The sequence below is a fragment of the Tinamus guttatus genome, unplaced genomic scaffold, assembly GCF_059628265.1.
Source record: "Tinamus guttatus ecotype Peru unplaced genomic scaffold, ASM5962826v1 Tinamus_guttatus_pri_ptg000203l, whole genome shotgun sequence".
NCBI lineage: Eukaryota > Metazoa > Chordata > Aves > Tinamiformes > Tinamidae > Tinamus > Tinamus guttatus.
The window spans coordinates 1,982,009-2,009,827 of NW_028288737.1; the positions used below are offsets into that span (position 1 = coordinate 1,982,009).

Here is a 27,819-nt window from a genome sequence, read left to right on the forward strand (position 1 = left end):
ACTGCCAAACAGGTAGCTACAGTTTTCCAATTTTCTAAAGAACATGTACAGCACGAACAACTCTTTTGTAAGGTAATTACATTCCCCGATGTGTTTCTTTGCCCCGTTTCCTCTTCTGAAGGGTGCTCAGTTTCTGTTCTTGTTCAGTTCTTATCTCCTTTCTAACAATATCATTTTGTGCCAAATGTGACACCAATTTTCTGGCTGGAAATACCTATCTGTTATTAAGCAGACCAAGGTCAGTAACCTGTTTCAGGTAAGCAAAGAAAAAGCTTGCATTTATTTATTTATTTGTTTTTTTTTTTGTTTGTTTTTACTGCTGTCTTTCAGATTTGAGCCAGAAATTTACAGCCAAAACATTTTGGTTTGGATCTGCTCTTCCCAAAGCACTTTTTCCATTCAGAATAAATTACGGGGGGTGCACGCATGCACGTGTACATTAGGTTTTGCTGGAGAAGCTGCTGATGCTCCTGTTTATTCTTATTTCCCACGTATATCTGCAAGCTACAAATATTGCTGTTAGTGTGTTGGTGTTTAATGTTTTTTATAAAACTAATTATGTCCCAAAGTTGTTCTAAAGTGCACGTGTTGCAGTGCTCAGGCACTAACACTTCTGTGGTGACAGGAGGAGATTTCTAGACTTACTTGTGCTGGATCCACGTCATTCAGCATAACTATTGAAGTGCAGTGATAATCTAGGACCAATCTCCAGAAATCTTTGACAGTATTTGGTAAGGGATGCTGTGTAACTATAAAAGCTGAAGGCTGCTTGTAGCTCTGCAAAGAAACAAAAAGAGATACTAAGAGAAAACAAAAATCCATTCAGCAAAATGCTAGTAATATCCCCAAAACATCAGAATTAAACGTATTATTTTCTATATAATTCATACAATGTTTTAGCTCTTTCCTGAGATATTTTAAGTTTATGAGCTAATAAACACATTTCGGTAGAATATAACTTCTGCAGTTTATATTTCTGAAACTTGTTTCATGCCACGGGCATAGAGTAAAAGCATCAGAAGTCTTTACCTCTAATGAAACTCCTACAGAATCTGAGCAACAGTTTCGCTTTGAGCCGCTAATGGTCAGATTAACCTCGTCTGTCTGCTCTTAGCTGTTGATTTGATTGACTCCTATGTAAGGAAATACCTAGTTATTTTCCAGAAATATTGTTCAAATGCTGGCCTATCTGACAACAGTGAGGATACACAGGAGATAAATTTCAATGTCCCTTCTCTCTTTCTTTTTAATACCAGACTATGTGATTGACGGTGCTGTTTGGTGGAGGGGTGAACTGTGAATCTCACACTAGAGTTTTCCCTGACATCCTCCTGAGTGTTGAAGGCTGGCACGGGCCATAGGGGGGCAATTGCTGGGAAGGTTTCTCACTGTTTTTACTAAGGAGGGCAAAGGGTCCTCTGAACTTCAGTATTTGTATCACGACAGGGCTACAGTCTACCAGGTATTCGCATCTTTCAGAAGGGCTTCCTGAATAGGCCACAGAACAAGAATCTTATTCGGTGTTTTGGGGTAAAGATGAAGACAAGCAAGACTCCAGGTCTTTGTGCTGGTTTCAGCAAACCGCAAGCAGCAGGTATCAGCGCTGCCGCTGTACCCGTCAGCTGCCTCCCATCCTGCTGCTCCTCAACTACTGCAAGTTGCACACAGACGTGGGCTGCCAGAGGGGCTCTCTGGTACTCCCTGCCCCAGAAGCACTAGCAGTTTTTTGCGGGGGAAATCATTATCTTCAGTCTAGTGGAATCCTGGTACTGAATATTAAAACTTTGCTTTCTACCTGCTTTGCCTGAAGTGATCTTTAAAGGCTTGCACAAGGTGACCTGACCTGGTCTGGATGGCAAGTGTCCCAAATCCCTTCCTCCCATGGATCCTTTTGTCCAGGTACACTTTGGGATCCAGTTCACTGTTTGTTTCAAGAGTAAGGACTCACGGCAAAGGAAGCATTTTCAAAGCAAATACTGAGGCTCTGACCTTTCCGAGCAGCACTTAATTTACAGAACAAAACCATACTGAACTCTGTGGCAAAGAAGTCAGTGCAATGGCAGGATTGTAAACTGCAGAACAGGGATGCCCCATTCCAATATAAACGTGCCACTGACCTACCGTGCCAACCCAGAGAACTCGCTTAAGCTTCTGTTCTCAGCTTCTCTAGACATATAAATAAAGATAACGCACTTACCTTTTTACAGGAATGTTTGGAATTTAGGATTATATTAAGAAAATGCTTTGAGAACTTAGAGGAAGGAAAAGCAAGGTCTACTATAAACTATTAATACTCTAGATTCATTTTTCAAAAAGGCCATTTAAGAGGTGTTAATTTCTAACCTCTCCTTTTTTATGTGTGTGTTAAAATCATGATTACTGTAGATCTGAATCGTCAAAGATTCACAGACTGTAAAGATGGTTTAAGTGTTTTCTTACTAATATTTATTAGCAGGATTAGAATTACCATAGATGCTTTTAAAGTAATCCACACACAAGTGAAGAGGAACCATTCATTCAAACAGAAATAAACAGAGACTGAAGTAATGGCTCATAATGGCTCATGTACTATCTTGTACTGACAGACAATTTTTTTTTGTTAATTGCTGTTTAAATTAGAAGCAAAGGAAACTAAATTATTGCTACAAACCTTATTATCCCATTTAACTGCCCTGGTGGCTTAGTAGGTAACTTTTTTTCTTTTCTCCCTAGGTCAGACAGTTAAAAATTAAAGCACTGAAGAGAAATCTAGACACATTCAATTTATCAAGAGTCCCTGACATGCTCTCTGAGCATGGCTTTAGAACCTTGGCTCTGACATAACATATGTGGGATCTTAAATGTGCTTGGGAGTTTAAAGATTTTGTGCCATGTTTTTGGGAAACAAGCTAGAAGGATATCAGCCCTCTTGTGCTGACTCCACTTTCTGGCACTGCTCAGTTTGGAGGGCAACTTATTCCCTTTTATTATTAATGATGTGGTGGAGACTTACATCCATCAGCGCAGCATTAATGTAGTTACTGCTCTCCCCATCTATCGTTATGAGGAAGGGCAGGCATCTGTCTGGAGGCAGAACATCCATACAGCGATTCTTTTCATGATTTCGTGGTAAAAGTGCTATGCTGCAGTCTTCCACACGCAGCGTCGGAGTCACCATATTTAAAGTCTTTCAAAAAGAATAAACACAAGAGAAAAAAATAACTCAGGTGTGAAATCCCGAAATACTTAAGAATACTTAAGAACAGATGAACTCAGGGCACAATTTCAGTGGGAATCAACATGCGGAGGAATGAAAACCCATCACAGTCGGTAGGGTTTGGATGCAAAACCTAGAAGCACACACATCTCAAAAATAACCCCAAAGACAACTGCACTGTACACTGCCTTCTGGAGAAAGGGCGGCAGAAGGAGTAGGCATAGCATTTCCCTGGAGGAAAAAGATTTTATTATTATTCCATTGCACTCTTTTTGATTTAACATAACTCAATAGCAAACTGTGACACGTTATTTTCTCTTTTTTGGCAGGTCTTCCTTCACAGATCTGGTCCAAAATTCGTACGATCATAAGCAAACACTAAAGGCAGAAGCCTTCAGTATACCTGAACTGCATAGCTTGTAAGAACAGCTAACCACAACTTACTCTAAATTCCTCTTTGATCTGGCTGGAGTTGGTCTGAGGATCCAATTTGTTCATTTCATAGTAAACAGACCTAACTTGAGAAGCTGGAACAGATGTGTCCCCACAAAGACAGGCTTCCAGGATGGCATCATGGATGAATACATACTGTTCCTGGTAAAGCAATTAAAATAATTACTGATGTAGAGAACATTTTCTATTAGAATTTTGGTAAATAAAAAACAGCGAATAGGGTTGGCACTCTGATTCTCACTGACTTCACTGACACTGCACCAAGCCCAGCCAAACAAAAACAGTTCACAGAACTTTATCCCATGCACACAGAAATGAATAGAGATTTCTATCTCCATTCATTCATTCTAACTGCAAACTATTTGCAGTTACAAACAGCAGTGCAGTAAGTAAGTTCTCTGCACTAAAACCCAGAATGTTTGTAGTTTCCTTATTCTGCACAGCTTTGTAGATGCTAACACGTAACTGGGCCTCAACATGACTCATCCCAGAATGCATTCTCCCTCTGGAGAGGTAACACTCATGAGCTTCTTTTGTCTTAAAACCATTGCAAACATTAAATGTAAGACAATTATGCACTTGTTTGGGCATTGGTTGCTCATGTCGGTTGCCCTTTCTACATGTGATTCAGTGAAATACTTCATGGATGGTGCCTACCACAAAGGGCTCTGGTCCTACACGCTGGGATAATACCTTTTTTTTTGCAAATCAATATTGCAATATTCCACCAGATGAACAGTACCTCAGTCTGCACCATGTTAACTCTCCGAGATCGAAGCTCCCTCACACAGTTGTATATGTCCACGACGCCTTCTCTTTCTGCCATGTCAAGCATGATGTCAATAACAATGAAGCATCCAGTTCTGCCAGCACCAGCGCTGAAGTGAAAGAAGAGCAGAGTTACTGTTCAGCAGAGCCTTGGAAAACATTAAGTGCATGGGTTCGTCTTGCAGGTACTTGACCAGTGGGCTCACTGCTGAAATCACATTTTGCATCCAAGCACTGCAGGATTTCAAACTCAATTTGACCATTGCTTTTTATACTCTAGGTAGCAAGTTATTGCGCGTAGCTCCAGCGACTTTAGCAGCCTGTTGCAGGAGGAGCAAAATTACGCCGTGAGTTTAGGGGAAAACACAGCAGAGAGACTCCTGTTCTGCCTACCTGCAATGGACAACCAGAGGGCCAGCGTTTGGGGGGCTCTTGGATTTGACCTGCCGCACAAATCCCAGTAGGCCAGTTGCATGGTACGGCACACCGTGGTCTGGCCAGCCAGTGAAGTGAAACTGCCGAATTTCTCGGATCTCATGAGCTCCTCTCTGTCAAGAAGACAAGGGTTGGAAAAAGAACAAGTTGGAATACGAAGATGATTTTAAGAATGGCATCACATGATTGTAAATATAAAAACCTGAGTTTTGCTGAAACCCTGCCAATATACCCCTCTGTATAGTCTGTTGAAGAGCTTTCCAATAGCTAGACAGCAAGCTCAAAGGTTACATACCAGTTGGTTTCAAACTCTTACAGTAAAACCGAGTGGTTTAGAAGTAGGCTGCTTAGAAACTTGGCAACAAGATAGACACTCATCTCTATATTTAATCACCAGGTCACTTTGAAAACTCTGGCCTTAAGAGACATGTTATGATAACACAACGGGTCAACAGCAAGGCCATGAAAAGACAGCACAGATGAAAAATTCCCCCCTCTTCTCCACAGGAATGTCGCTGTTGAATTCAGGGACCTCTAATTTCAAAATAATTTTCCTTATATTATTTCTCCTTGGTAAGTCCAAAAGAAACAGCTGAATGGTAGGAAACCTCTGTGCACCTCCAACCATATGGGCTGCATTGGCAGACCTCCAGATGCTCAACCATCATGTGATTTACTGCAGCAATGGCATTGATATGGTGAGACAGGTATGAATGAGAAGCTGATCATGCAATTTCCCGTGTGGCTTTTTGGAACAGTCCATATATTAAAAGGGAATGTGCTAGGTATGATTTTCTTAGTGATAGTATTTCTCCCTCCCCCTTTAAAATTGTAGCTGCCAATATTTTATTCTCATTAAGAGTCTATGGACCAGAGGCCATCATACATATTTCATAACCAAATAGCATTATTATGACATATCATGTCTAGGTTGTGCTAAATGTCAATGATATTAATAACTGGTGGTTTACAGTTTTTCTTCTTAAAGATGTATTTCTTATCTCAAGCTAGTTTGCATATAAAAAGTCTAAGTCTCTGCATAATGAAGTAATAAAAATGTCCTAGTTTATTGATAGCCTGCAAGTCAAGAGAGTCAGAAATCACCAATGGTGGAGAAATTTTGGCCCTGCCAGCACTACAGGGCTGGAGGTAACTATGGGCTCTCTTGTAGACCTGGTTCTCTTGACAGCTCAGATGATTGGAGGTCTGCTCAGATTCGGGGTCTGCCCGTGCTCATCTCCCATTGAAACTCCAATGCAAGAAGGCAGGTCAAAGAGCAAAAAGGCAGGTCAAAGAGCAAAAGAGGATGTCATATGCAACGCTGGTATAGATGGAGGAAACCATGTCCTAGTAACCAAGATGGCCTCATTCCCAAAGGACAAGTTTGAGACATATTGAAGCCTGCAAACAAAGTGATTTTTATTTCAAGACACCATTGCAAACACAGTCAAATGCAACTTGGTCTCCGTCCTCAGGAGATGTGTGCTAGTTAACAGATCCTTTTGCTGGTGCAAGCCAAAGTCTCCAACTCGGTAAAGAGCTGTGTGTGTGTGGGGACACCCAAGTACAACCCCCCCAAGAAACAAACACCGCAAAAACACCAAAACGTGGTGCTGCGACTGTACAAGTGCAGGGCTAAAACGAAGGCCCAGCACAAAATCCCTCATGCTGTAAAGGGCCTGGATTATGAAGCAATTTGCAGAACGCAAAGTGTGCCCCCAAAATAACGTGCCCGGCTGCTGCACAGAGCACCCTTCCCATGCGAGCTGGGGGCTGGTCTTGTAAATGCTCTACCATGCTAACTGTATTTTTGTCTATCATTGTTGGTCATACGCCGCTACTTAGAAAAGGTTTTGCATATTGGGTTCTTTTATAATGAATTTGCTTATTATACCTACAAAAGAACGATTTTCATGTCTGTAGCCTCCCTGCTGGTTTCCAAACCCAAAATAGCAACACAACTGCATGAATCATAAAAGCATATGTTCAGCTTGAAGACTGTATTTTTCACTTTTTCTTTTGGCTGAAACAAACAGAAAAATGGTGCACATTTCCAGCAATTCCTAGCATGTTAAGAAATCTAAGCCCGAATCCTACAAATACTTGTGGTGCTGTGGTATGTTACTATCAGATAACTGTTATATTGTAATTCTAAAAGAATTGCTCGTGCACACAAAATGAAAAGTATCTAGGAGCTGTTTTCCAGGATCAGAGTGTAACTTTCAGTTCAACTTTCTCAGTTTATTCCCCTACTCCTCAAAAATATCCAAATAATCATTTAAAAAAAGGTCAAAGAATGTATCCCCATACATAAAAACTTCCAAATTTTATTTTAAGGGCAGATTTGAGAATGATCATCCATAACGAGGTTGAGTTACAGAAAGGACTGTCAGAAGGGACCTCTGGAGGGCTCCAGTCCAACCTCCTATTCAGAGTGGACTGATGCCCAGCACAAGCCTCTTAAGCTCCAACTTTTGGGCCCCATTCATCACCAGGGAGAAGAATTCGGCACCACTGACTTTGCAAATGTCTTTGGAGCAGTTGTTGCCATTAGATCCCCCTCACTCTTCTGCTTCCTCCTCTCTGCAGGGCCAACAAGGCCAGCTCTCCAGCCTCTCCTTGTAGTCCTACTATGTCCTTCAGTAGGGAGGGTCCTGAATGAGGACAAATTGTACCAATCAGGAGATATGTTATGAATTGCCATAATGTTGAAGGTGGGAGGACACAGTTGGCTCACACTCAATTTGGAGTGGACTGTAACCCCCAGGTCCTCTGTCAGTGGTGGTGGTGGTGGAGCTACCAGGCAGTTCCCAGGCTGTACTGATGCACAGGGCAAGGTGCAGAGCTTTGCATTTCTCCTTGTTGAAAGCCTGGCTGAATTTCCAGGCCCCGTGGAACTGAGGCTGCAGTGTTCAGCATTTCGACACTGCACTTATCTGCAGCCTCTAGAGTGGGGGCTGTCTTGTAACGCAGGTTGTCGATGAAGATGCTGAGCAATACCAGTCCCAACAGATCAGAAACCTGAACTTCAGAAAATTAAAGTGTAAGAGATGTGCAGCCTTGACCTTTCAGTACTACCAGAGCAGCTAGAAAATAAGGTAAATGGGGTAAAAACAAAGGCACTTTACTCAAACTACACTGACACTGCTTTCAGTGGCTTACTGAAAAGCTACCAACTGCTAAAAAAAAACAGTGTCTAAACGAAATCTTTTCAGATGGAGATTTTTTTAAAGCAATAAAATGTTTAGCGCCTTTTATCTTTATCTGTTTTAATGCACTTATTCAAGACAGTTTGGTTATGAGTAACTGTAAAATCCTCTAGGTCTTTTTTTTCCACTCCCCGTTAAGAAGTGGAAAGCTAACATCAAAGCATGGCTTAAAATCTGCAGAATAGAAATCAACCAGTGTTGCATCTACTTCAAAGTGTAGCCACATTTCTCATCTGTTTATTAAAAATATCTAAATGGAAGGAAACAACAGGATTGAATGAACCGAAAGAACAATATATGTGGTGGTATACACGCCACAATATTTCAGATCACTCCAGCTGTATAATTTTATTATCATTGCACTCAGGTTGCTGTATTCATGCATATTTAACTACTAGACTGAAGAATGAAAGAGGAAAAAAGACTAATTGCTTTGTTATCATGGATATATGTATGTACACAGAGGCCTCTTTGGAGGTTTCATTTACCTGGGTTTTTATTTGCTTCGGTTCAGGAGTCTTTGATGCAAAAGATCATTCTTTGAGACCATAACTGAATGCTACCTCATTTTAGAAATAATCAGTATGTGATGGGTATTGCTACTAAATCAAAGGCTGTTTTCTGAGAGAATTAGTTGAAGGTCTGCTCATGGAGACGCTGAGTGAACATTATTTCAGTGCACATTTGGGAACCTCTGGTGTCCAAAGAGGCCCTTTTCCTTTGCTTTGCAGCTCAGGTTAAGTGCTGATCCGTACAGTTAACACACTTCTGTCCTTTGGCAAGAATTCTGAATAAAACCCCTGAAGTGGCACAAAAAGCCTGACATACTTCAGCTAATATTAATACACTCACCTTGTTTTCACTTTTAGTAAGGAAGTACCTTGTTCGTTATTTTCTGTTGTTTGTATATTATAAGATGCTTAAGAAAGATGTGCGATCTGGTAAACATCAAAGTAAATAAATGGCATATTTTTCTAATAAACAGGAATATGATATGCGGGTAGGAACTCCCTAGCTAAAGGAAGACTCCCTATTAAAAGTGGCATTGGCTTGAAAAAGAAAGGTAGGTTTGTTACACAGAAGTGTCACTGCACAGCAGCACCAGCAGATTGCAGGGCTGGACTCCCGAGCATCACTGCCCGCAGCTTTGGGTACAGGGGCAACATGACTGCAGCCAGCACGACACGGGGAAACTGCACGATGGTGGTTTGCAAGTAACGGCTGGGAGGGAGGCTGCGATTGCTCCTGGGCAAGGACCATTTCTTCTTCTAACTCGAGCAGCAGCCAGTGGTGACAGCAAAGGGGAAAAAAAGCACCTGCACTTAAAGAAAATTGCAGTCTGCCATAAGAGGGCGCCAGGTGATAACCCAAAAAAAGCTACAAAAAAGCAGGCTTTCAGTCAACAAATTTAAGTTTTCCACGTTGAACTTGTGTATAAGTTGCTCAGGCAGGTAACATTATATGGAGAAAACCGAATTTTCTTAACTTACCTTTTCTACTGCAAATGTTCGAATCACATATTCAGCCAGGAGTTCTGTTTCTATTAGGGTAACTTTAATGTCTTTATATATCTCTGTGTCATCTGGCCAGTATTTGCAGCATTTGACCTTTTAAAAATACAAAAGAAATTAAGATTCATTTATTTTAGAAGGCTCATGCTGAATCCCTCCTTTATTTTTTTTGCAGTGATCTATGTTTAAAAACTCAATCATGCACAAAACACCTCCTACATGTGCAAATGGCTTGCGTTTAAAGGACATGAGCTCTTTTTTTTTTTTTTTAAGGGAGATTTCCAAGTTGCAGATAGTATTTGTGCTGTATTTAGCAAAGAAAGGCAAATTTATACCGAGCGCGAGGGATATTTATATTGTGCCTAAGCCAGTCACAGTAACTGTTCATTTCCTGTGCTTTCCAGCTCAGGGTGTGACCAGTGGGAGAAACTACCATGTGAAGCTTTTTTTTTTTCCCCCCTGCAACCACTACTCATCGATTTGTTTCTAAAATATCTTATTGTCCTCTAAAATAAAAATGTGCTTTTTGAGCAGTACGGATCTTCTTTAGTGTTAGAAAATATCCTTTTTTTTCAGATTAACTTTTCCAAGAACCTATGGAGAGGCCAAATGGCAAAGCCCAACACTTGAAGTCAAGAGCCGCATTTTACTGCGGGGCATTCACACCTTTCCCTGAGGCAATCCCAAACAGGGGACTCATCTCACCCGGCTGCAGCTGCGGTGGGTAGGACACACACCCTCTGGAGCTGCCTTGTTTGCCTTGTAGGTGGCTAAGGCGAGGTGAGATGACTTCCCCTCTTCCTAACTTCTGTAGGTTTCTGGAGCTTGGCTTTCTTGACATTTATTTTTTTTTCCCTAGACACAGGGACAAAACGACGGTGGGCCCTGTAAACTCTCTCAAATTTCCTGAGCTCTGGTGTGGTCTACGTGCGATGGACTTCACAGTGTTTTAGGCATGCACTATTAATCTGCTATTTTATTAAACTGGATGGCTGAGGAGATTGTATATTAGCATCCAGATAGCTAGACATACTTAAGACTTCTCACCTCCTTCCTGCCTGTGTGGACAGGGTGGTGGGCGGAGAAGCTAAAAACATTGATTGCGTCGCCACATTTTATTCTGCTCTATTACAGGAATAGCTTTGCTATCAGCACTGCAACTGGCCATCGTCCAGTAGGGCCGTACCTGCTAGGAGCTGCATTTGTTACACATCTGCTATGTGAAATGTTTTCTCTCTCCCATTATCCCACTGAAAGGAAAACTGTAAGTTGATTGTTTCATACACATAAGTAGACTGAGTTACTTAAACATACACTTAAATGGGTCGTATTAAAAAAAAACTTCAAATTTTGAATGGAAATTGATACTAATTTAAAAAATATATTAAACTTCAAAACTGTAAGAATACTTCTCAAATCCATTATCATGACAAAATATTTGGATTACTATTACATCTAGTCTTGCATAAGAGGTAAAAACATGTATATGGGCACACACTGAAAAGTGTAAATTCAACAGATTTATTTATACAAACTCCAGGTTTAATGTATACAGGACTGTGCAGAGAGTTGAACTTTGTCCTGTGAGGCAGAAGAAAACATCTTCCTCAGAAGCTGTTTCCTGTGCAATAGCTGATGATCACTATCAACCTCCGCCTGGGCAGAAGGCAGCTCTTGCCACACCAAGACGTAACGCTGGTCGATGAAACCAAGAATTTGTCAGGGCATGGCCAACTGTTCAGAAGTCACAAACCTCGTCAAATTATGAACCAAAGGAAGCTCTTTAGCAGGATAAGACTTAAATCTGAACCGAGATTTGAGTGAGAGTTTGGAAAAACAGAGCCCATACTAGGAGACTTTCCTTCATCTTAGGGACTGGCTCCCATCCACAAAACTATGCAAGCATCCTTACAGCTTATTCCTGTGTGTATGGCTGAGAAAAAGCTCCTACAGCAGACTGGAAGTCCACATAGGTCTAAGCAAGATTTCACTTCTTTCTCCATGCCCATCTGCAGACCTAGTAACTGCGTTAGCACTGGCTGAGAAGCCCTTCTTTATGTTTTCCTTAACATTTCCTAAGGACTATCTGCAAACAACAGGTCCCACAGCCTCTTCCACAGGGGGGGCCCCTCAGCGCTCCAGGACCAGGCGCCAAGTTTGTGAAAACTTCTCCCCCCAGCTATTGCACCGACTGGGAGCTGGGGGGCCAACAGCAGGGATGAGGTGGTTGCCAGCATCAGCACCAACCCTGGAGCCCCTCTCCAGCTTTGGGGGTCCTGTCCTTTAGGCATCTGGATGGTGCCTAACCCTCAGGACCTCTAGCAAGCCTGTAGTCCATCTCCCATGCCCACTGCTGATGGCGAGCAATGAACAACCAAGGCAAAAGCATGAAGAACTGCAAACAGTTTGCTGGTTGTTGCTATTTAGATTTTCTCTTTTTTTGGATTAGAAAAACTGGCAGAGGCCACACGAAACACACAGAAGGCTCGTTGTTTAGGCTGTATTGTTAAAATAACCCAGACTATTCACGTTGCTCAGATGCCTCCTGCCAGCAAGCTCACCCTTTGCAGTCACTGCTGGGAACTCCCTGAAACGGGTTTTTCCTACCTATGACTAAGCGGAGGTTTTGCCTCTCTGTGCAGAATAAGGCAATTCACAGCGCCGGAGCAGCCCCGTCTCCGGAGCTCATTTCCCTTTCCTGCCGCCTGGTCCTTTCCATAGGTGGACCCTGCGCCACGCGAGCCGGGAAGCAGCAGCGACGGCTGCGGCGCAGCGAGCTCTGACTGGCTCGGCTGCATCGCTCAGCTTCGAAGGGAAACGTGCCCGTTTCTCCCTTGGTAGGTCTAGACAGGCTGGATTGCGACTAAGAACTACGGACACTTGGAAAGACCGGCTTAGCAGAGCGTCGTCCCCACATTCTTTCGACTCAACCGCCAGATTTGCACCCATCTTTCTTTAAACCTTATTTATGATGATGCAGTGGAATAATTCAGTCACAGCCTGTGGCGCCTCGCCGGGCTCGGGCCCTCCGGGGCTTTCTCATTGCCTTGCACGAGCGTTTTGGGTCCCGGAGCTGCTGGGGCTGAGCAGCCGCAGCCCAGACAACCCCACTTCCCAACAGCTCGCCCTCCCGCAATAGGGGCTGCAAGGGCCCTGGGAGCCGTGCCAGAGCTGCGGCCGCAGCCGCAGACCAGCACCAAGTGATTCACTCACTGGGAGGAAAAAAAACAAACTTTTTTTTAAAAAAAACATCATTTTTTCCCTCCCCCTGCTCCTGGCTCCTGTCCTGAAACGCTGCTGCACGTGCCGAGCTTAATGCACGGGAACGCCGTGGACTTTTGGGGAGCCAAAAGTTGAACAAATGCTTAAAGAGCCATTTCTTATCTTCCCCAGGACCTCTGAAATAAATACAGAGGGGTCTTAAAGAGGGAAGTAAATTAAATAGTGCAAATGGTAATCACAATTATAAATGTTTATTGGATCAGGGCCTTTATTTGTATAAGGAAAAGCAATTGTAACAAAAGAGAATATGGTTTTACTCATCTAGCATGAGAAAAACTGCTGGCACATATGTTTGTCCACTTTTTCTTTATAGCAAAGCTTTAGCCACTGTGTCTTGATGAATCTCTTTCCCTTTGCATAAACATTTGGTATGTATTTTACAACCTCCCACCCCAAAAAAAAACCAAAAAAAAAAAAAAAAAACCAAAAACCTCCAAAACCCATAAACCTACAAACAGAAGGTTTAGCTAAATAATAGGTATAGGAATCTAGAACTGAATATTAAATGCATTAGAATTGTGGTTCTTTTTCACACACTTGCCATCATAACCGTAAACATCAGCCAAAAAATAGAAAACATAATTCTGAAATCTCATCTAAGCAGAACTATAATTGAGAGTTTGTTCAGATACACCCCACATTTATATCCTAGCATATTGCCAAAAAATACAGATGTTCATCACATGAGGAGATAAAAGGGAGACTGCCAGAGACATAATGAAAATGCTCTGGTTTAATCTATTCATTCCAAGGTACACTGCCCAATTGTTCCGTACATGCTTATTTTAATAATAATTTTAGCAATTTGGAGATGATTATCTCCACTTCCTCCCGCCCCCCTGAAAAACACACACACATAAAAAAAGAAAAAAAACCCCAGCAAATAGTCTAAAGTGAGAGACTAGGCACTAACAACAAAAGTGGAAAGTAACAAGCAATGCAGGAAGCAGGTAGCTACCGGACACAAATTGTGACTTCTGAAGCAGTGCGTGTCGCCATTTGGCAACGTGGCACATGTAGCTAAAGGCAGCATGAAAGCCAGGACAGTAATTCACTTCCTTAGAGGTCTGGAATTGAAGGAATATTACAGAGTTAATAAGTGAGCTGGCTGTGAAATATACTTTATAGTTCCTACAGAACAGTTTAAATAACACTGATTATTCAAAGTGTCCAATTTGCTTTGATTTTGAAATATTCTTACTAAAGGGTGATATAACTGGCTATGCACTGCCTGGATTGTCGTTAGTGAAGAACAGTATTATATATCCTAATTTAAAATTAATCCTGAACTAAGTAAGGATGATAAGACAGACATAAATTTTGAAGTGAAATCTCTAGGATGTAAAATTATAAAGCCAGCTAAGCTCACCAGTTGAAAGTTTTTACAGGTTTTAGAGGTATAACTAGGATATCAATATATACTTTTATGCAACTGACTTGAAGTAAAAGAACATGCAATAACAGAAAGTACTTTTATTTAAGTACTTCTGAAACAAATAATATATTGTGCTTACAAACATTTCATTAGTTACTAAAGCAGCCTCTGACAGAAGACAAAATCCAGTCCATTTTTCAGAAGATACTCTCTTTCTTTGCCTTTGAGCAAGTGAGTTAATTGATCTATACCTCATTTTATACTTTACTAAAAGAGAAAAGTACTGAGAAATACACCTTTAAGCTTCTGTTTGGCACCACCAGATGAATGATCCGTATAAAGGCAACCGTCAGTCTTTCTGCTCTGCACTGCTCCCATACCAAGAGAGATGTCTGTGAATTTTATTAGCTCAGTCTGATTTCGTCCGGGGATGGCTCAGAGCTGACACGTGCTCCATCCCATGCTGCCCTGTGTCCTTGGGAAGCCGGAAGGTCAATCCAGAAGCGCAGGCCTCGGCTGCCGGCGGGACGCCCTCTGATTCAACCTCTGCCCAGAACAGTTGGCTTTCTGAACATGTCTGGTAGCAGCAAAATCCTACCTGCTTTTCACTCAAGGGGCTCAGGGTGATGTGATCCCTCTGAACAATCACACACGCTGCTGGCACACCATCAACTGATAAAATGAAGCTGACAGGCCAAATCTACCAGGTGGCCTCTTCAGGCATATTTCAACCATAAAAAGAAATTACAGGAGCACTGCTTTAGGTGACCCGGGCTCAAGCTGTTGCAGTGTTCCTGCCTCCATTGAAAGTACAACAGAAGAATCTGGATTGCCTCTATTTCGTTTCTTATATCTGGGCAGCGGTTATTCAAAAAGGCTGTGATTTAGTGCAGTGCAGTGCAGCCCCAGTGGGGGAGGAAGGCCACTGAGAAGGGTGGTCCCATGCCAGGAGGAAGGCTGCTATGAAGGTTACGGGATTAGCTGGAGCTCCTCAAAGCCTGTCCTAATCCCTTGAATGACCGTGAAACCATGGGCATCCTGCTCGGATCCTGCGCCGACGGGACTGATGTGCCTGCGCGGCGCAGAACAGCAGGCACACGGAAACTTGCTTCCCTTCCAAGAGCGAAATCCTGCCATTAGCTCACCTCCAGAGCGCTGCTGGGTCAGCCGGCCGGCTGCTGGCACCAAAACCCGCTCAGATGCTCACGGGCTAGAGAGCCCCACACGTTGCTCTACTGTGCGGGGGCCTCCAGGATCCTTCTTCCTTCCCAAAGACAAGCAGAGACTGAGCACCCTACGCTGCTGGGGAGAGCAGACCTGCGGCACTGACACAGTCTTGCTAGCCCAGGCTTTTCCAAGAGGAACCTGAGGATGTCTCTGCAAACTGCACCTTCACTCGCCTTCAGCATCGTGGCCAGCCCAGCGTGGGTATCCAGGTACTTGTGCATCCTTAAACCTCTCTTATTTACTCCGCAGAGTGAATTATCTCCACTGGCTTAGTGAGTATTAAGATGTTCATCTCAACTGATTAATGTTCTCTGAAACATTATATTTGCTGGAAGCAAGAGAACGCCACAAAACCCTCAGAGACGAAAGCCCGTCTGCCGTGAGCGAGATGGGACACGCTAAGGTCAAGCAGGTTGATGTCCTGTTCAATGGTGTGAATACTGCTAATCTGTGGACATCTCTATTAAACAATTACAAAGAATCCTTCCTTCTCTTTCCTGAAGAACAACTGCCAGTTTGTTTCCCCAAGGATTCCTCCCTCGCTACACATAATGGAACAAGGCCAACTTGTTATTTCTGGTTAGAAGTTTAGAAAGCTAAAATCTGTTTTGACTACTAAGAGGATGTTGCCATTCACTGACTTGTAAGATTAATGGCAGTTTTATACTACTGATTTTTTTTTCTTTTGTTGTTTTTATTCTGTAAAATACTGCAACAAGCAAGAAATACCCAAATTATACTGAAACCAAAAGTAAAACAAACTGACAGGATATAACATATCGCATGTGTAACATAAATGTAGTTTCAAGGCTTGCTGCATAAACCCAATTAGGAATAAAACTATCTCTAGATGGGGAAGAACACTATTTATAGTTTTCAGAAGCCCAAATTAGAATTACTTAGATATAGGGAAGGGTTTAATGCACCAAGCTTTTTCTCTCTTGTCTCTAAAATGTTGTTTCTCGCTTCCAGAGGAAAGCTTAAAATAAAATCTTTGTCACCATCTTTGTGCTTGCAAACTCTTTGGCATATCTCCTAAGGAGCACTAATGCCAATATCCTGAACTAATTCCAGTGTAGGTAATTTGGCTCATTAGATTTGGAGGTAGTTTCAATTAGATAGAGTGTTCTTCCATTTATACTAAATACAAATGTGCTGTTCGTGAGGCTTGCTAAAGAGTTGTCCTGCTTCACCTCTGTAGTATCTCTGTAAAGGGTGAGCTGAATTTACCTTCATTTATTAGAGGGCTCTTCCTGCACAGAAGATTCTCAAAACTTGTAAACGTGAGCTTCATAATAGGTTTGCATCAAAATATCTGTTTTTTTTTTTTCCTCTAAAAATAGGTGGCAAGCCTGTTGGAAATTTCATATAGAGGTAGTTGTTATGCTGATGGAATTTCCTATGAAATTTTCATTTGTTTCTTTTAGTACGTTTTCAATATGAAGTCTTTGGACAGGGCTTTATTTGGTTTTCCTTGGATGCTGAATGCCTGTCTGTAACAGGTGGGTCTGAAGAAGATCTGGATCCGGGTTTGGCCTTTTTTAAGGAAATAGATTTCTAGCATCTGCTTTACAAATGGCCCTGTTGAAATGTTGTGGAATGCCGAAACCCAGGAAGCTCCATCTCCATGTGAGGAAGAACTTATTTCCTGTGAGGGTGACAGAGCCCTGGAACAGGCTGCCCAGAGAGGTTGTGGAGTCTCCTTCTCTGGAGATCTTCCAAACTCGCCTGGATGCCACCCTGTGCCATGTGCTCTGGGTGTCCCTGCTGGAGCAGGAGGGTTGGACTAGATGATCTCCAGAGGTCCCTTCCAACCTCAGCCAGTCTGTGTGATGCTGTGTGGCCCTGAGGCATGCAGCCAGGTGGCACAGGCAGAGCACCCAAGGCCCAAGTGGCTGCACCTGAGGCTGCTCCAGACTCACCCCGCGCACGTTCCTCTCCCAGAGGAACCTCACGTAGCTCGGGGCTATTTCCCACTGGCCTTCGTGCCCCTGCTTGGGCCACATCTACTCTGCCATAGCCAAACTTGCCTGCTTTCACGCAAAGGGTCTTTTGTGTCCTCGTTAACACTATTAGCACCGGCTGTTTTCTCATTTTTGATAATAATTGCAGAACTCTAATTACTGCAATTATTATGCTCGTGGCATCAGCTTTTATTTTTTTCATAATTATATCTCCGTTTTTTTTGTTAAATACTTTGTTGTATCAAAAGCACGATAGACGATCATGTATCCTAGCAGTGCATTTTATATATCAGCTACCTTCACTGAATTTCATCAGCACATTTCGCCATTTATTAATCAGATACTACTAAATTCCTCCTGCCTGAAGCAAAAACAAGGAGTGGGAGAGGAAGCGACTCCTGACAGAATCTAATGACAAATGATGTGACATGCCAAGTTTGATTCTGCCAGCTAAGGATCAGTACCGGCCCAACAAGACCAAAGACGGAGGTGACAGCTGGATGGCACAAGTGATTATATTCTCAGTCGTCCCAGCATACATTTTTAAGGAGGAAAAATATTTTCAGCGTGTGCAAACGTTGAAATATTTCAAGAATATTTGGCCAATAGAGACAGAATTCTGACTCTTGCACTAAAATTTATGTGTTTTATACCTTTAAATATAGTCATCTCCTTTTTGCAAACTTCATTGTGAGTGGAAAGTTGTTAACCCCAGCGAAAGGAGGACAGAGACTTCTTATCTGTGTGCCTCGAGGGCAGCTTATTTGTTTTGTGTGTTTTCTTGGCAAAAGTTCTCAGGTCAACCTAGGCCAAACTTAAGTTAAAAAACACTTCATCATTTGTTATGAAAGAACCGTTCATGGAATTCAGCAATGATTTTTCTAAATGACTGCGGGACCTCATTTAGATTTTTAATAAACAGTCACATTCTAATGAGGTCTTCATAAAACTGACTAAATATGTTTAGAAATCATTAGCGTAAATTACCAGTACAAAAGTCTCCTTAGGGAGCCCTGCAGATTTGGTGATAAGACTTCTGGCAGATGGATGAGCCTAACAGCACAAGCGAGCCCCAAATTTCCACACAAACGGCGCCAGTGCGAGCGCCTGGGTAGCAGGCGACTCCAGAAAGAGCTAAATGTCCCTCAGGTGGGTTCATTAAAGAGAGGAAACAATCAAAACACATTTCGGTGCCATTTAAATACCAGGTGCGCAGCAGTGTGCAGGTGCCAGCAACACTGACAAGGGTCCCTTGCTGGAACACGCGGGAGCTTGAAGGGACGCCTGGCTTTGACAAGTGTGCCTCAGATAATGACAGATATTGGCAGATGCAGCCAGGCCCTGCTGGAGGGCAATGCAGGGAGCGAGGCGGCTGCAGCAGGTGCTCGCGTTAGGGACAGCCTCGTGGCGCTGCCTCCGTCCGCAATTAAAGCAGCCCTCATGCATAATGCTCCAGGGCAAGAAGTGAGCTCCTAGCACGGATTTAATGACTCGCCGGCCAGGCCTGGTAAACAAATACACATCCGCCCCCTCAATGATTAATTCATGAAGGACACGCGTTGTGCGGCAAACATGTTAAATAGATATTCCTCTTTTCTAAAAATGTAAAGGAATTTTCCTGGCTACAAGAAAACCTACAGTGGGCAAGAGGGTTAAAACAAAATTTAAAAAAAAAATTCATATGTTATACTAGCAATAGCAGCAGAAATAGGAACACCGAAGGTCAGGAAGGTTGCAAGGTTTGCCCTGCAGAGCACTACTGAAAGGCCAATAAAATCCCTGCTAATGCAGGTGGCACAGAGCGCGGGCCAGATGGTGCGTTAGCATCCGCATCCTCCTGGCTGCCGCTCCGGCCCCGCGAGCGGGACGTGACGGGAGCACGGACGGGGCCGTGGCCGCCCCGCTGCTCCGCGCCTCATGCCAGCTCACTGCCCTTCAGAGCTCGTTTTAACTCCTCCTCTCGCATCCCAGCTGCGTTGGCCTCCAGAGGGAGGGAGAACGTGGTGGTTTCTACCACTGTCAGGGACGAGGGAGCCGCGGGTCCGTGTCCCGCTGGCACTCCGGGCCCGTGTCCCGCTGGCGCTCTGGCACCCTGAAGAAACCTGCAGCGTGGCACGAACCGCGGCTGCTGGCTGGGGGGATCTGTATAAGGCTTTAGTGAAGACGATTCCTGAAGAGTCTCCTGTTCTTACTGATACGTTTTGGACCGATGCAAAACCACCCAACCATTTCTACCCTCCTTGTTTTGGAAGTGGCCTCTATGGTCTTTCCTCGTCTCCGCAGTTAGTCGTACATATGTTCCTGTAGCAAGCATTAACTTCAGTCACAAATCCTAGCTTTTTGGTATTTAAGAATAACACCAGCTTTTGCTCTGTTGGCTTCCTTGGGTCACGGGTGTATAAATGATAGGATTTATATTAACAATTGACCACAGACATGTATAAGAATAAATTGAGACTGTAAAAGTAAACGCGTTAGAAAGAAGATCTCATATTTTGACACACACTACATAAACAGCAATCTCTCTCCTGATGAAAATGTCACAGGGCAAAGGATATCAGCCACTCCACCAGCATATAATTAAAAACACACCTCAGAATCATGTGGCTCACACCAAGATACATGTACTTGCTTTCTTATTCCAACACTTAAATTTACAATAATTGTGGTGGTTATAATAAAAGCAGTATTATTTTTTTTATTTCAGCTGGGAGTTGGATGCCCAGAGTCCAGAGGAATTTTCCTGAAAAAGCTTTCCAGACGACAGTTGAGAAAAACCAATGCATAGACAAAGCAGTAAATTAAAGGCCTCAGTTACTGATTGTTGAAACAAAACCGAAAAAGAAAAAGAAAAAGAAAAAGAAAAAGAAAAAGAAAAAGAAAAGGAAAAAGAAAAAGAAAAAGAAAAAGAAAAAGAAAAAGAAAAAGAAAAAGAAAAAGAAAAAGAAAAAGAAAAAGAAAAAGAAAAAGAAAGAAAGAATCTGGTTCCATTCAACACCTGCAGATTGCAAAATTAGCCACAATGACTAAGAGTGGAAGCTCTATCAAGCAAAGACCATGTTACCAAGGTACAGCCCAAGTTACTAAGCAAAGTAAAGTATCATCCAGATACTTAAAGCTTTCTTTACTACTCATCTTGTGATAAAGACTTTCTGGTCAAGAAATACAGTGCACAAAAGGGTAAGTTTTTTGGGGGGAATTTCCTTCTGTTTTAGGCCAGAGGTGTTACAGGAAGGAAAAAACAAGTAAAACAGGTTGTTTACAGAAACATACCATGAAGAAAGTGCAATTTCACAGTTTACCCCTTTTCCCCCCCCAGAAATTTGATCCAGATTCATTCCAAAATTGAAACTCCTGTAACAATTCCCTTGTTTCCCTTAAGAGAAGCTCTATCACTAACATATATGCAAAGGTATGGCACTTTCCCTCTTTGGCTCCCTTTGCAGGCTGTGTTGTACATAATGCAGCTTTATCAGTTGCCTTTGGCATTGTGCTGATGTTATCAAAGACAGGAATTCAAGGCATGTTTAAAAATAATTGATAATGATCCTCTTAGCAGAGGCAGTCATAAATATTTTATGTGCTATACTCAGTATATATTGTTGGTCTGCTATTTAATCTCCAAAAGTAAACACCTTGGAAGCCTTTCATCTCTTTAGGAACAAAAATCACTTACCCTTCCCACTTCCACAAGATTAGTAACCATGATGATGCTGGCTGTGTTTTCATGCCATACCATCCTCCAGAAGTCATATATTGTCTCCTGCATTGGTCCTAAAACAATAAATCAAAGGAAAGGTTACTTTCTGAAAGCCTCAGGATTGGAAGCTTGTCTCTAGGGAACTCTGAGAAACTGTGTCTGTACACACATATTCATATCATTATCACCATATTTTTCATTCAGGGCCAATTTTTTTTCTTGTCATCCCACCTATCTGCATTTGAGTATCTTCTCCCTGAAACAGCACTCTGAAGGAAAGTTAGTTCTCTTTAACATTTAGGCATTTATCTCCCTAATACCCAGAAGGCAAATTATAAAAAATGGATAACATTACTCTTTCTTGTAACAATTGGATGATAACCTAGGCAAGGTATATTTGGAATGAAACGAGCCTCAATGGTTTACGTGGCCTTTCCTGGTTTCTAATATTTTTCTTAGTATATACTATCCATCAAATTACCCCAACTCCTAAACTGTTCTTCCTGAAGTGAAACAGAAGTTATGTGTTTTTTTGCTGCACTATATCATACTGCAAAAAAGCAAGGAAAGTGGTAAAGTACCCTGGCATGACATGACAACAATGTCCCCTGCAAAACTACCTAAGAATGACGCTGAACAAGCTGTGGCTTCTTGTAGCCAAAAATACATGGTCTCCTCTAGCATTATGCTAAATTTGGGAATAGATCCCACAGCAGCACAAGAAATTTTAATGACAGAAGTGTAAAATGTTGTGAATAATCAAATCATGCTCATATACGCTGGTCCTGTCTATTCTAACCCCACTTGCCTGTCATCACATATTCCACGACGTTCAGTGTGCCACCCCAAAGCCACTGGTTTACAATCACTGAGCCAAAAAGAATGAACAAATGTAAAATATTAATTACTATAAACTCAACATCCACAGTGAATCCATCACTGAACTGCTGCACTGTAGTAAGTAATTACTTGCTTTCTTAGAAGAATGTCATGAATGAACTAATTGGAGGACAAACGAATAAATGTATTCTCCTAAATTCTCCTCCAGTGAAGAACCCAACACTCTCAAATCATTAAAAGCCTTAAAGTGACAAACTAGGGCAGTGTCCAATTGATGAACCCTTTGAGCTCTTGAAAATATAAGTTTCATTTTCGTTTCAAATATAAAAATTGAAAAATAAAACTTGCTTTTGAAAATAAAACTTGCACGCTGAAAGTTAGACTCTTTGCGAGCAATGTAATATTTGCGTCACCAGCCAGTCAAACCCAACTTGCCAGGCCAAAAACATTCTAATTATGGAGTAACTTTCTTAGAACTCATGTTTAAGAAAAAAGGCAGAGATCGTTTAAAAGTTCTACCTGTGTTTTCTACATGTACTTTGATTCTTGGCAATTGCATTACTTTCACTTATGGATGAGTTAATTTCAGTGGTCTCCCTAAAGTCAGTAAACTTTTCGTTTACTTGCGTTAGTACCAGGAGAAAAGGCATTTTAAAACAACACATAACTGTAACTGTAAGAACACAAGAAATGTCAAGGAGGTCTCTCAGTAGATTCCATGTGCGATTTCAAAACTGGAGACCATTTGTTAAATGTAAAGCACAAAACAGCTGACATTTTTGAGAAATTTTGTTCTAAAATATGACAGACACTAATCACTATCCACCATCTGGAAACTTACAGTAAGTATTTCACTTTTATGTATGTGTCTTGGATATTTTACACGGAATTTGTCCAGGTGCATTTTCAGATGTTACAGAAAGATAATTAACGGACATTACATTATCTATTTAGTTTACTTGTGTAAGTTAAACCTGGGATTTCTTTATAAGGATTCTTTTCAAGCAAGTAAAGTCACAACACAGCTTTAGATAGATCTTTGTCCAACCCCTCCTATTCGTAAAAGGAAACTATTTTACTTGCTGCAGTATAGTACTAATTCTGTATAGCTCCTTCCTTCCTCTCCAAACTCAACTAGTCAGCAAAATTGCCACTCCTATCACCCTTAAAATAATGTAACTAACATCACAATCACAGAAGGAGAATTTTCCATAGAGCAATGCTTCTAAAGGAGCCTGCATGTTCATGAGACATACCAACGGTATTTAAGCTTGATTAAGGAGAAAAAATAACAGTATCTTTGCATCAAGAATCCTGATATATGACGTGGTTTCATGGAGAAAATCTAAATGGCTGCACTGTATGCTGTCACCATAGGATTATGTGATGTTTCAAGATTGTTCATCCAAATATGTTTTAGTTAAAGCTGCAGGAAATGTGATAGAAGACTGTCCATCTTCACAGATCTGTTTTCTTCCCCTTCGAAGATGTCAAAACTCTTGAGAAGCTAAACCACCAATGTAAGCAAGTTTCTTCATTCATTTCAGACAATTTTCTTTCCTAGAGATTCACCTGAGCTACGAGATGGCTGGGCCCTATTTTGAAACAGTCAGTTCTCTTGGACAGTTCTGGGATAACCTGCAACAATTTTTTCCTGAATTTATTTCCCCAGTCAGTATAATTTGTACTGTGGTTTAAAAATCCCTATGTTTCAGATCCTGAAATCATAAATCACAGCACAAGAGATAGTAAACCCTACTTCCTTCCTAAAGATTTTGAATTTGTCTTTCTTTATAAAGAAAAAAAGATAGTAAACTTTGACAAAAAGGAATCCCGAGAAAAAAAGTAATAGGCTGAGATTTCAGAAGTCTTTCAAGATTGATTCCAAATGTTCTTCTATAAGAAATGCCCTGTTTTGCAGTGCTGAGTATGTTCTTCTCAATTTTACTAGGATATGATAGGATAATTAAAAGGATATGATAATGACAATTAAAAGTGCTTGACAGTATTTTCTGCTTTCCTTCACTATTTTAAAGTGTCTTTTTTTTCCTATCCAGCTCTTACAGCTTGCCTCCAAACTTCTTTCACGTTCAGGACATTAAAAGTTAAAAAGCAACCAAAATCCCACCTTAAAGTCTCAGAAAAATAATTCTTTTCTACCCCATTTTTCTTTTCTTCTTGACATTTTTCAAATTATTTTCTGACATATGAATAAATTATTACTCTGTCACTTGTCTCTAGCCAGGATTGAAAAGCATTAGAGGCTAGGTAGGGCTGGAGGATTTATTGTCATGAAGAGCTGAACAATTTGATTCCAGAGACTCATGGTGGGGATAGAAAGAGCCTATAATTGGTTTAGGAATCAAGGTAACAGATGTGAGCCCAACAGGCAAAAAGGTTTATCTCAGCAGCTGCCCCCTTGCAGGAGGAAAGGTCTGAAGAGAAGACACCTTGCTGCTTACCAGTAAGCCTGTGGCATGTCCCACCAGCTACACAACATACTAGTTGGTATCAAAGGTTTCTGCTGTGAAAAAAAAAGATCAACAGCCTACTGCAACCAGAAGGTGCGAAGCAGAAGAAAAGAAGGGGGAAAAATGTAATCCTCCAACCTAATTAAATGCATCATTGGAAAAAAAAATTAAAAGAAATGATCAGTTGAATATATCACAATCATTCGTTGTATTTACAAGTGGCTCTTAGCTGCTGCCCTGGGAGAAACACATTAGGAAATGGAAAATCACACAGTTTTAAAAAAATGGCTTAAACCTTTAAGAAGCTGTTTCTGTGCACAGAGCCTTCTAAATCCTCCATTTCTGCTTGTTATTGTAAGATCAAGTTTTAACAACTGGTATATCTACTGAGCTATTGGAACCATTTGAAAGCGGTGACCTAACCCAGAATACAGGAAAAAAATGCACAGATCTAGGAAAGAGAGCAAGCAAACAATGAACCAAGTACATCCTGAATCCTGAAATGTCCCTAGCATCTATTCAGACTGGGAATGGTAACTCTATGAGTAGAAAAGAAAACAGCCTAAACAGCGAACAAAGAGCTTCTAAAATCTTCTTTTGGAAGACATAATATTTGGTCTACCTGAGACCATATGAAATGACAGGTATTAGAAGTAGAAATGTGCAGAAAACGAATCGCTTGAAGCTCCAAAGTCTCCCCAAGAATAGTGCTTGGGCGGGAGCAACACTGACAGAAGCAGAGGATGCCGCACTTAAATCTTCAACAGCAAAATAAAATGTTGAATCTTGAAACGAATACAATAAACCTCTTTCCATCCACTACTAGCTTCTATCCAGTAAGAGGAAGGGGTTATAAAACATCCCTTCACCTATCAGCTACTGCACGTTTCCAGGATCAGAGGGAACTGTGTTCCCTTTTACCGAAGAAAAATTTATTACGAGCCCTATGACAGCCTAGGATCTGGACTCCATAGACAACTAGCTAATATGCCTCCAAAGAGGGTGCTCCATTTTAACTCTTATTCTTTATTCCATATGGTCCCTTTAAAAATGAACCTGACATACTAGAAGGAAGATAAATAAACCAAAAACAATTATCAGAAGAAAAGACTACAAACTATTTGATTTTGAACTTCCAGAATGCTCCTTTCCCTAATTAATCCTTTAGATGCAATAAACTATGTGTTAGCAGGATAACTTATGGAGAATTCCACAGTAAGAAACAAAATTACAGGGTTACAAACGTTCTGCCAGCCCAGTGATCTGATTATCTGCAAGTATGTGGTATTTGCTGTTTTTTTTTTTTTTTTTTTTGTAGCAAACTGCAGTTAAATGTTATCTTAGCTATAAAATTCACTGACTGCAGGCAAGGGAACATCTCTCTGAACTAAAATACATTTTCCTCTACTCAGTGAGGCACCATGGCCAAGTTTTTATCCGCAGGAATTACGAGCGTTTTGTTAAGTGATCAGGTTTTCTCAAGCGCTCAGTTCAGTGCGCCTCCCATTCATCTCACTGGGATGTCAAGTGGTCAGCAGCTCTACAAACCTCGACATGTATTTGTGTGACTAAGTGTTGAATAAAGAGTGTAAGATTAGGTTTCACTTTTTCTCTTAAGTCAATTTAAAATAGTGAGCATATTAGAAAGAAAACTGATACATCTTGTGTGGATTTGCCCAAAACAATCACATCAACTACCAAGATAAAGTGTTAGCTCACTGATTATTTTATAATCATATTGCTACTGCTATACAGCAGTAAAGCTGTACGCAGGCTTATCCACATCCTCCCCAAATCACCTAGTTTCTGAGTGGAAGATGTTTTGTTTCAGTCTGATCCGTTGCTCATAGCCTTGTTTGTCGAGACCAGCCTTTCTCTTTACTACATCCCTGTTAAACATATGTGCTAATATGCATTTACATGTCCTTCACCCTTCTGGGAATTCTGAAGATTTTACTGCCTACATGGGGGTAAGTTCGCAAAACTAAAAATGTGGGCAATGATCACAATCTTTCTGCAATAATTCCTCTCAAATTAGATTTGGATACTTTTCTACCATTAAAAGTACACTTAAATTGACTTTAGATCTTCTTAAAGGCTTACACAGGAATGCATTTTTACAGGGACACCATGCATGCTTACCTCCACACTGGATAATTTTCAAGTCTGAGATCTTTTATATCTTAAAGTGTCCACAAAGCAACGGAAAAATGAAATGATGATCTTTTTTAATGAAAAAGATTCAGATGAAAAAGTCTGGGGGCTTCTAATGCTTTAATGAAAGTCCTGGCACGTCAGAGGACAAGCTGAGACAGCACAGAGGCCAACATGCATCCCGGTGCCATGCTCCTATTCACTGTCTCTGAAGTTTCATATAGGCCTGTCACTGTAAGAATTATCATACCAAAAAGCAATAGTCATTAGTACTAGCAGAGCTTGGCCATAAAAGCCTCAGGGTTATTTATTAATCGCTGGTTTCTAGGTGCCATAATTCACTATTAACTGCTATTTGTTGCTACTGCACATCCCAGCCCTAGACGTTTTGTGCACTAAAGAATCTAAATGAAATTAAACAAAACCCTATAATGAGCTGAAGAAACACATTCTGGCTTTTATGACTTTTATTTCATTTGATTTATAATGTTGACACAGACTGCGATGGTATATGAAACGCACATTCTCATTTTCGCCTTAAGCATGCTAATAATTATGTAATCTTAACCGGGGCTGTATTGTAATTATACAGCTATGCTGACCTTCCTGATAAAGCTTTCCTGGGAATCTCTCTTGCCTTAGGAAAACACAAATAAACAAAGCTGCTGATGAGCTTTCCACAAAGTTGCTACACATTAAGTATGTTAAGCCAGCAGGCAGCTCAAGCAAAGAAGCCTGAGGCAATGGCTAGCCTCAGTTCAGGTAAGCAAAACAAAAACCAAAAAACAATTACTTTTAAACCTTATTTTAATGGATTCCTCCAAAGAACTGGATTCAGAGATGGAATAGAGAGGTGCCAGTTTGCAGAGGCTGCAATTAACTCACAATGGGGTAAGCAGGAACACCATTTTATAGATGACCATTCTACTGGAACATTATCATAGAATTCATGAATAAAAATAATAGTTTTAAACTAGGCTTAAGAACACACTATCTATATTTGAGGGATAGGTAGTACCCTTGCAAAGGAGGACAATGGAAAAAATAGAAAACAGCATGCACCAACATTATTCCACCTCAGGTCACCTCAGCTACACTCGGGCAGGTTAATCAGGGCTGAGCTATGAATTTAAAATGGGCTTTTTGTGGTTTCTAACCTTAGATGGATTGCCAGGAAGAAACAGATCTGACCGAATCTTGTTATCTTGACATTTCAGGGAAACACTGCTTATAA

At 41.3% G+C, this 27,819-nt stretch overlaps 1 protein-coding gene across 1 annotated transcript in view; it reads right to left on the bottom strand.

Annotated features, from left to right (window-relative positions):
* Nucleotides 1–27,819, bottom strand: part of PTPRM (protein tyrosine phosphatase receptor type M) — a 423,056-nt gene that overhangs the window by 10,977 nt on the left and 384,260 nt on the right. Inside the window, exons 25-31 of the mRNA XM_088524079.1 lie at nt 21,097–21,194; nt 9,552–9,668; nt 4,811–4,965; nt 4,392–4,527; nt 3,641–3,790; nt 2,993–3,166; nt 646–777 (exon numbers count right to left, since the gene is read on the bottom strand). Coding sequence (XP_088380205.1) covers nt 646–777; nt 2,993–3,166; nt 3,641–3,790; nt 4,392–4,527; nt 4,811–4,965; nt 9,552–9,668; nt 21,097–21,194 — 962 coding nt within the window. The remainder of the gene's footprint in view (nt 1–645; nt 778–2,992; nt 3,167–3,640; nt 3,791–4,391; nt 4,528–4,810; nt 4,966–9,551; nt 9,669–21,096; nt 21,195–27,819) is intronic.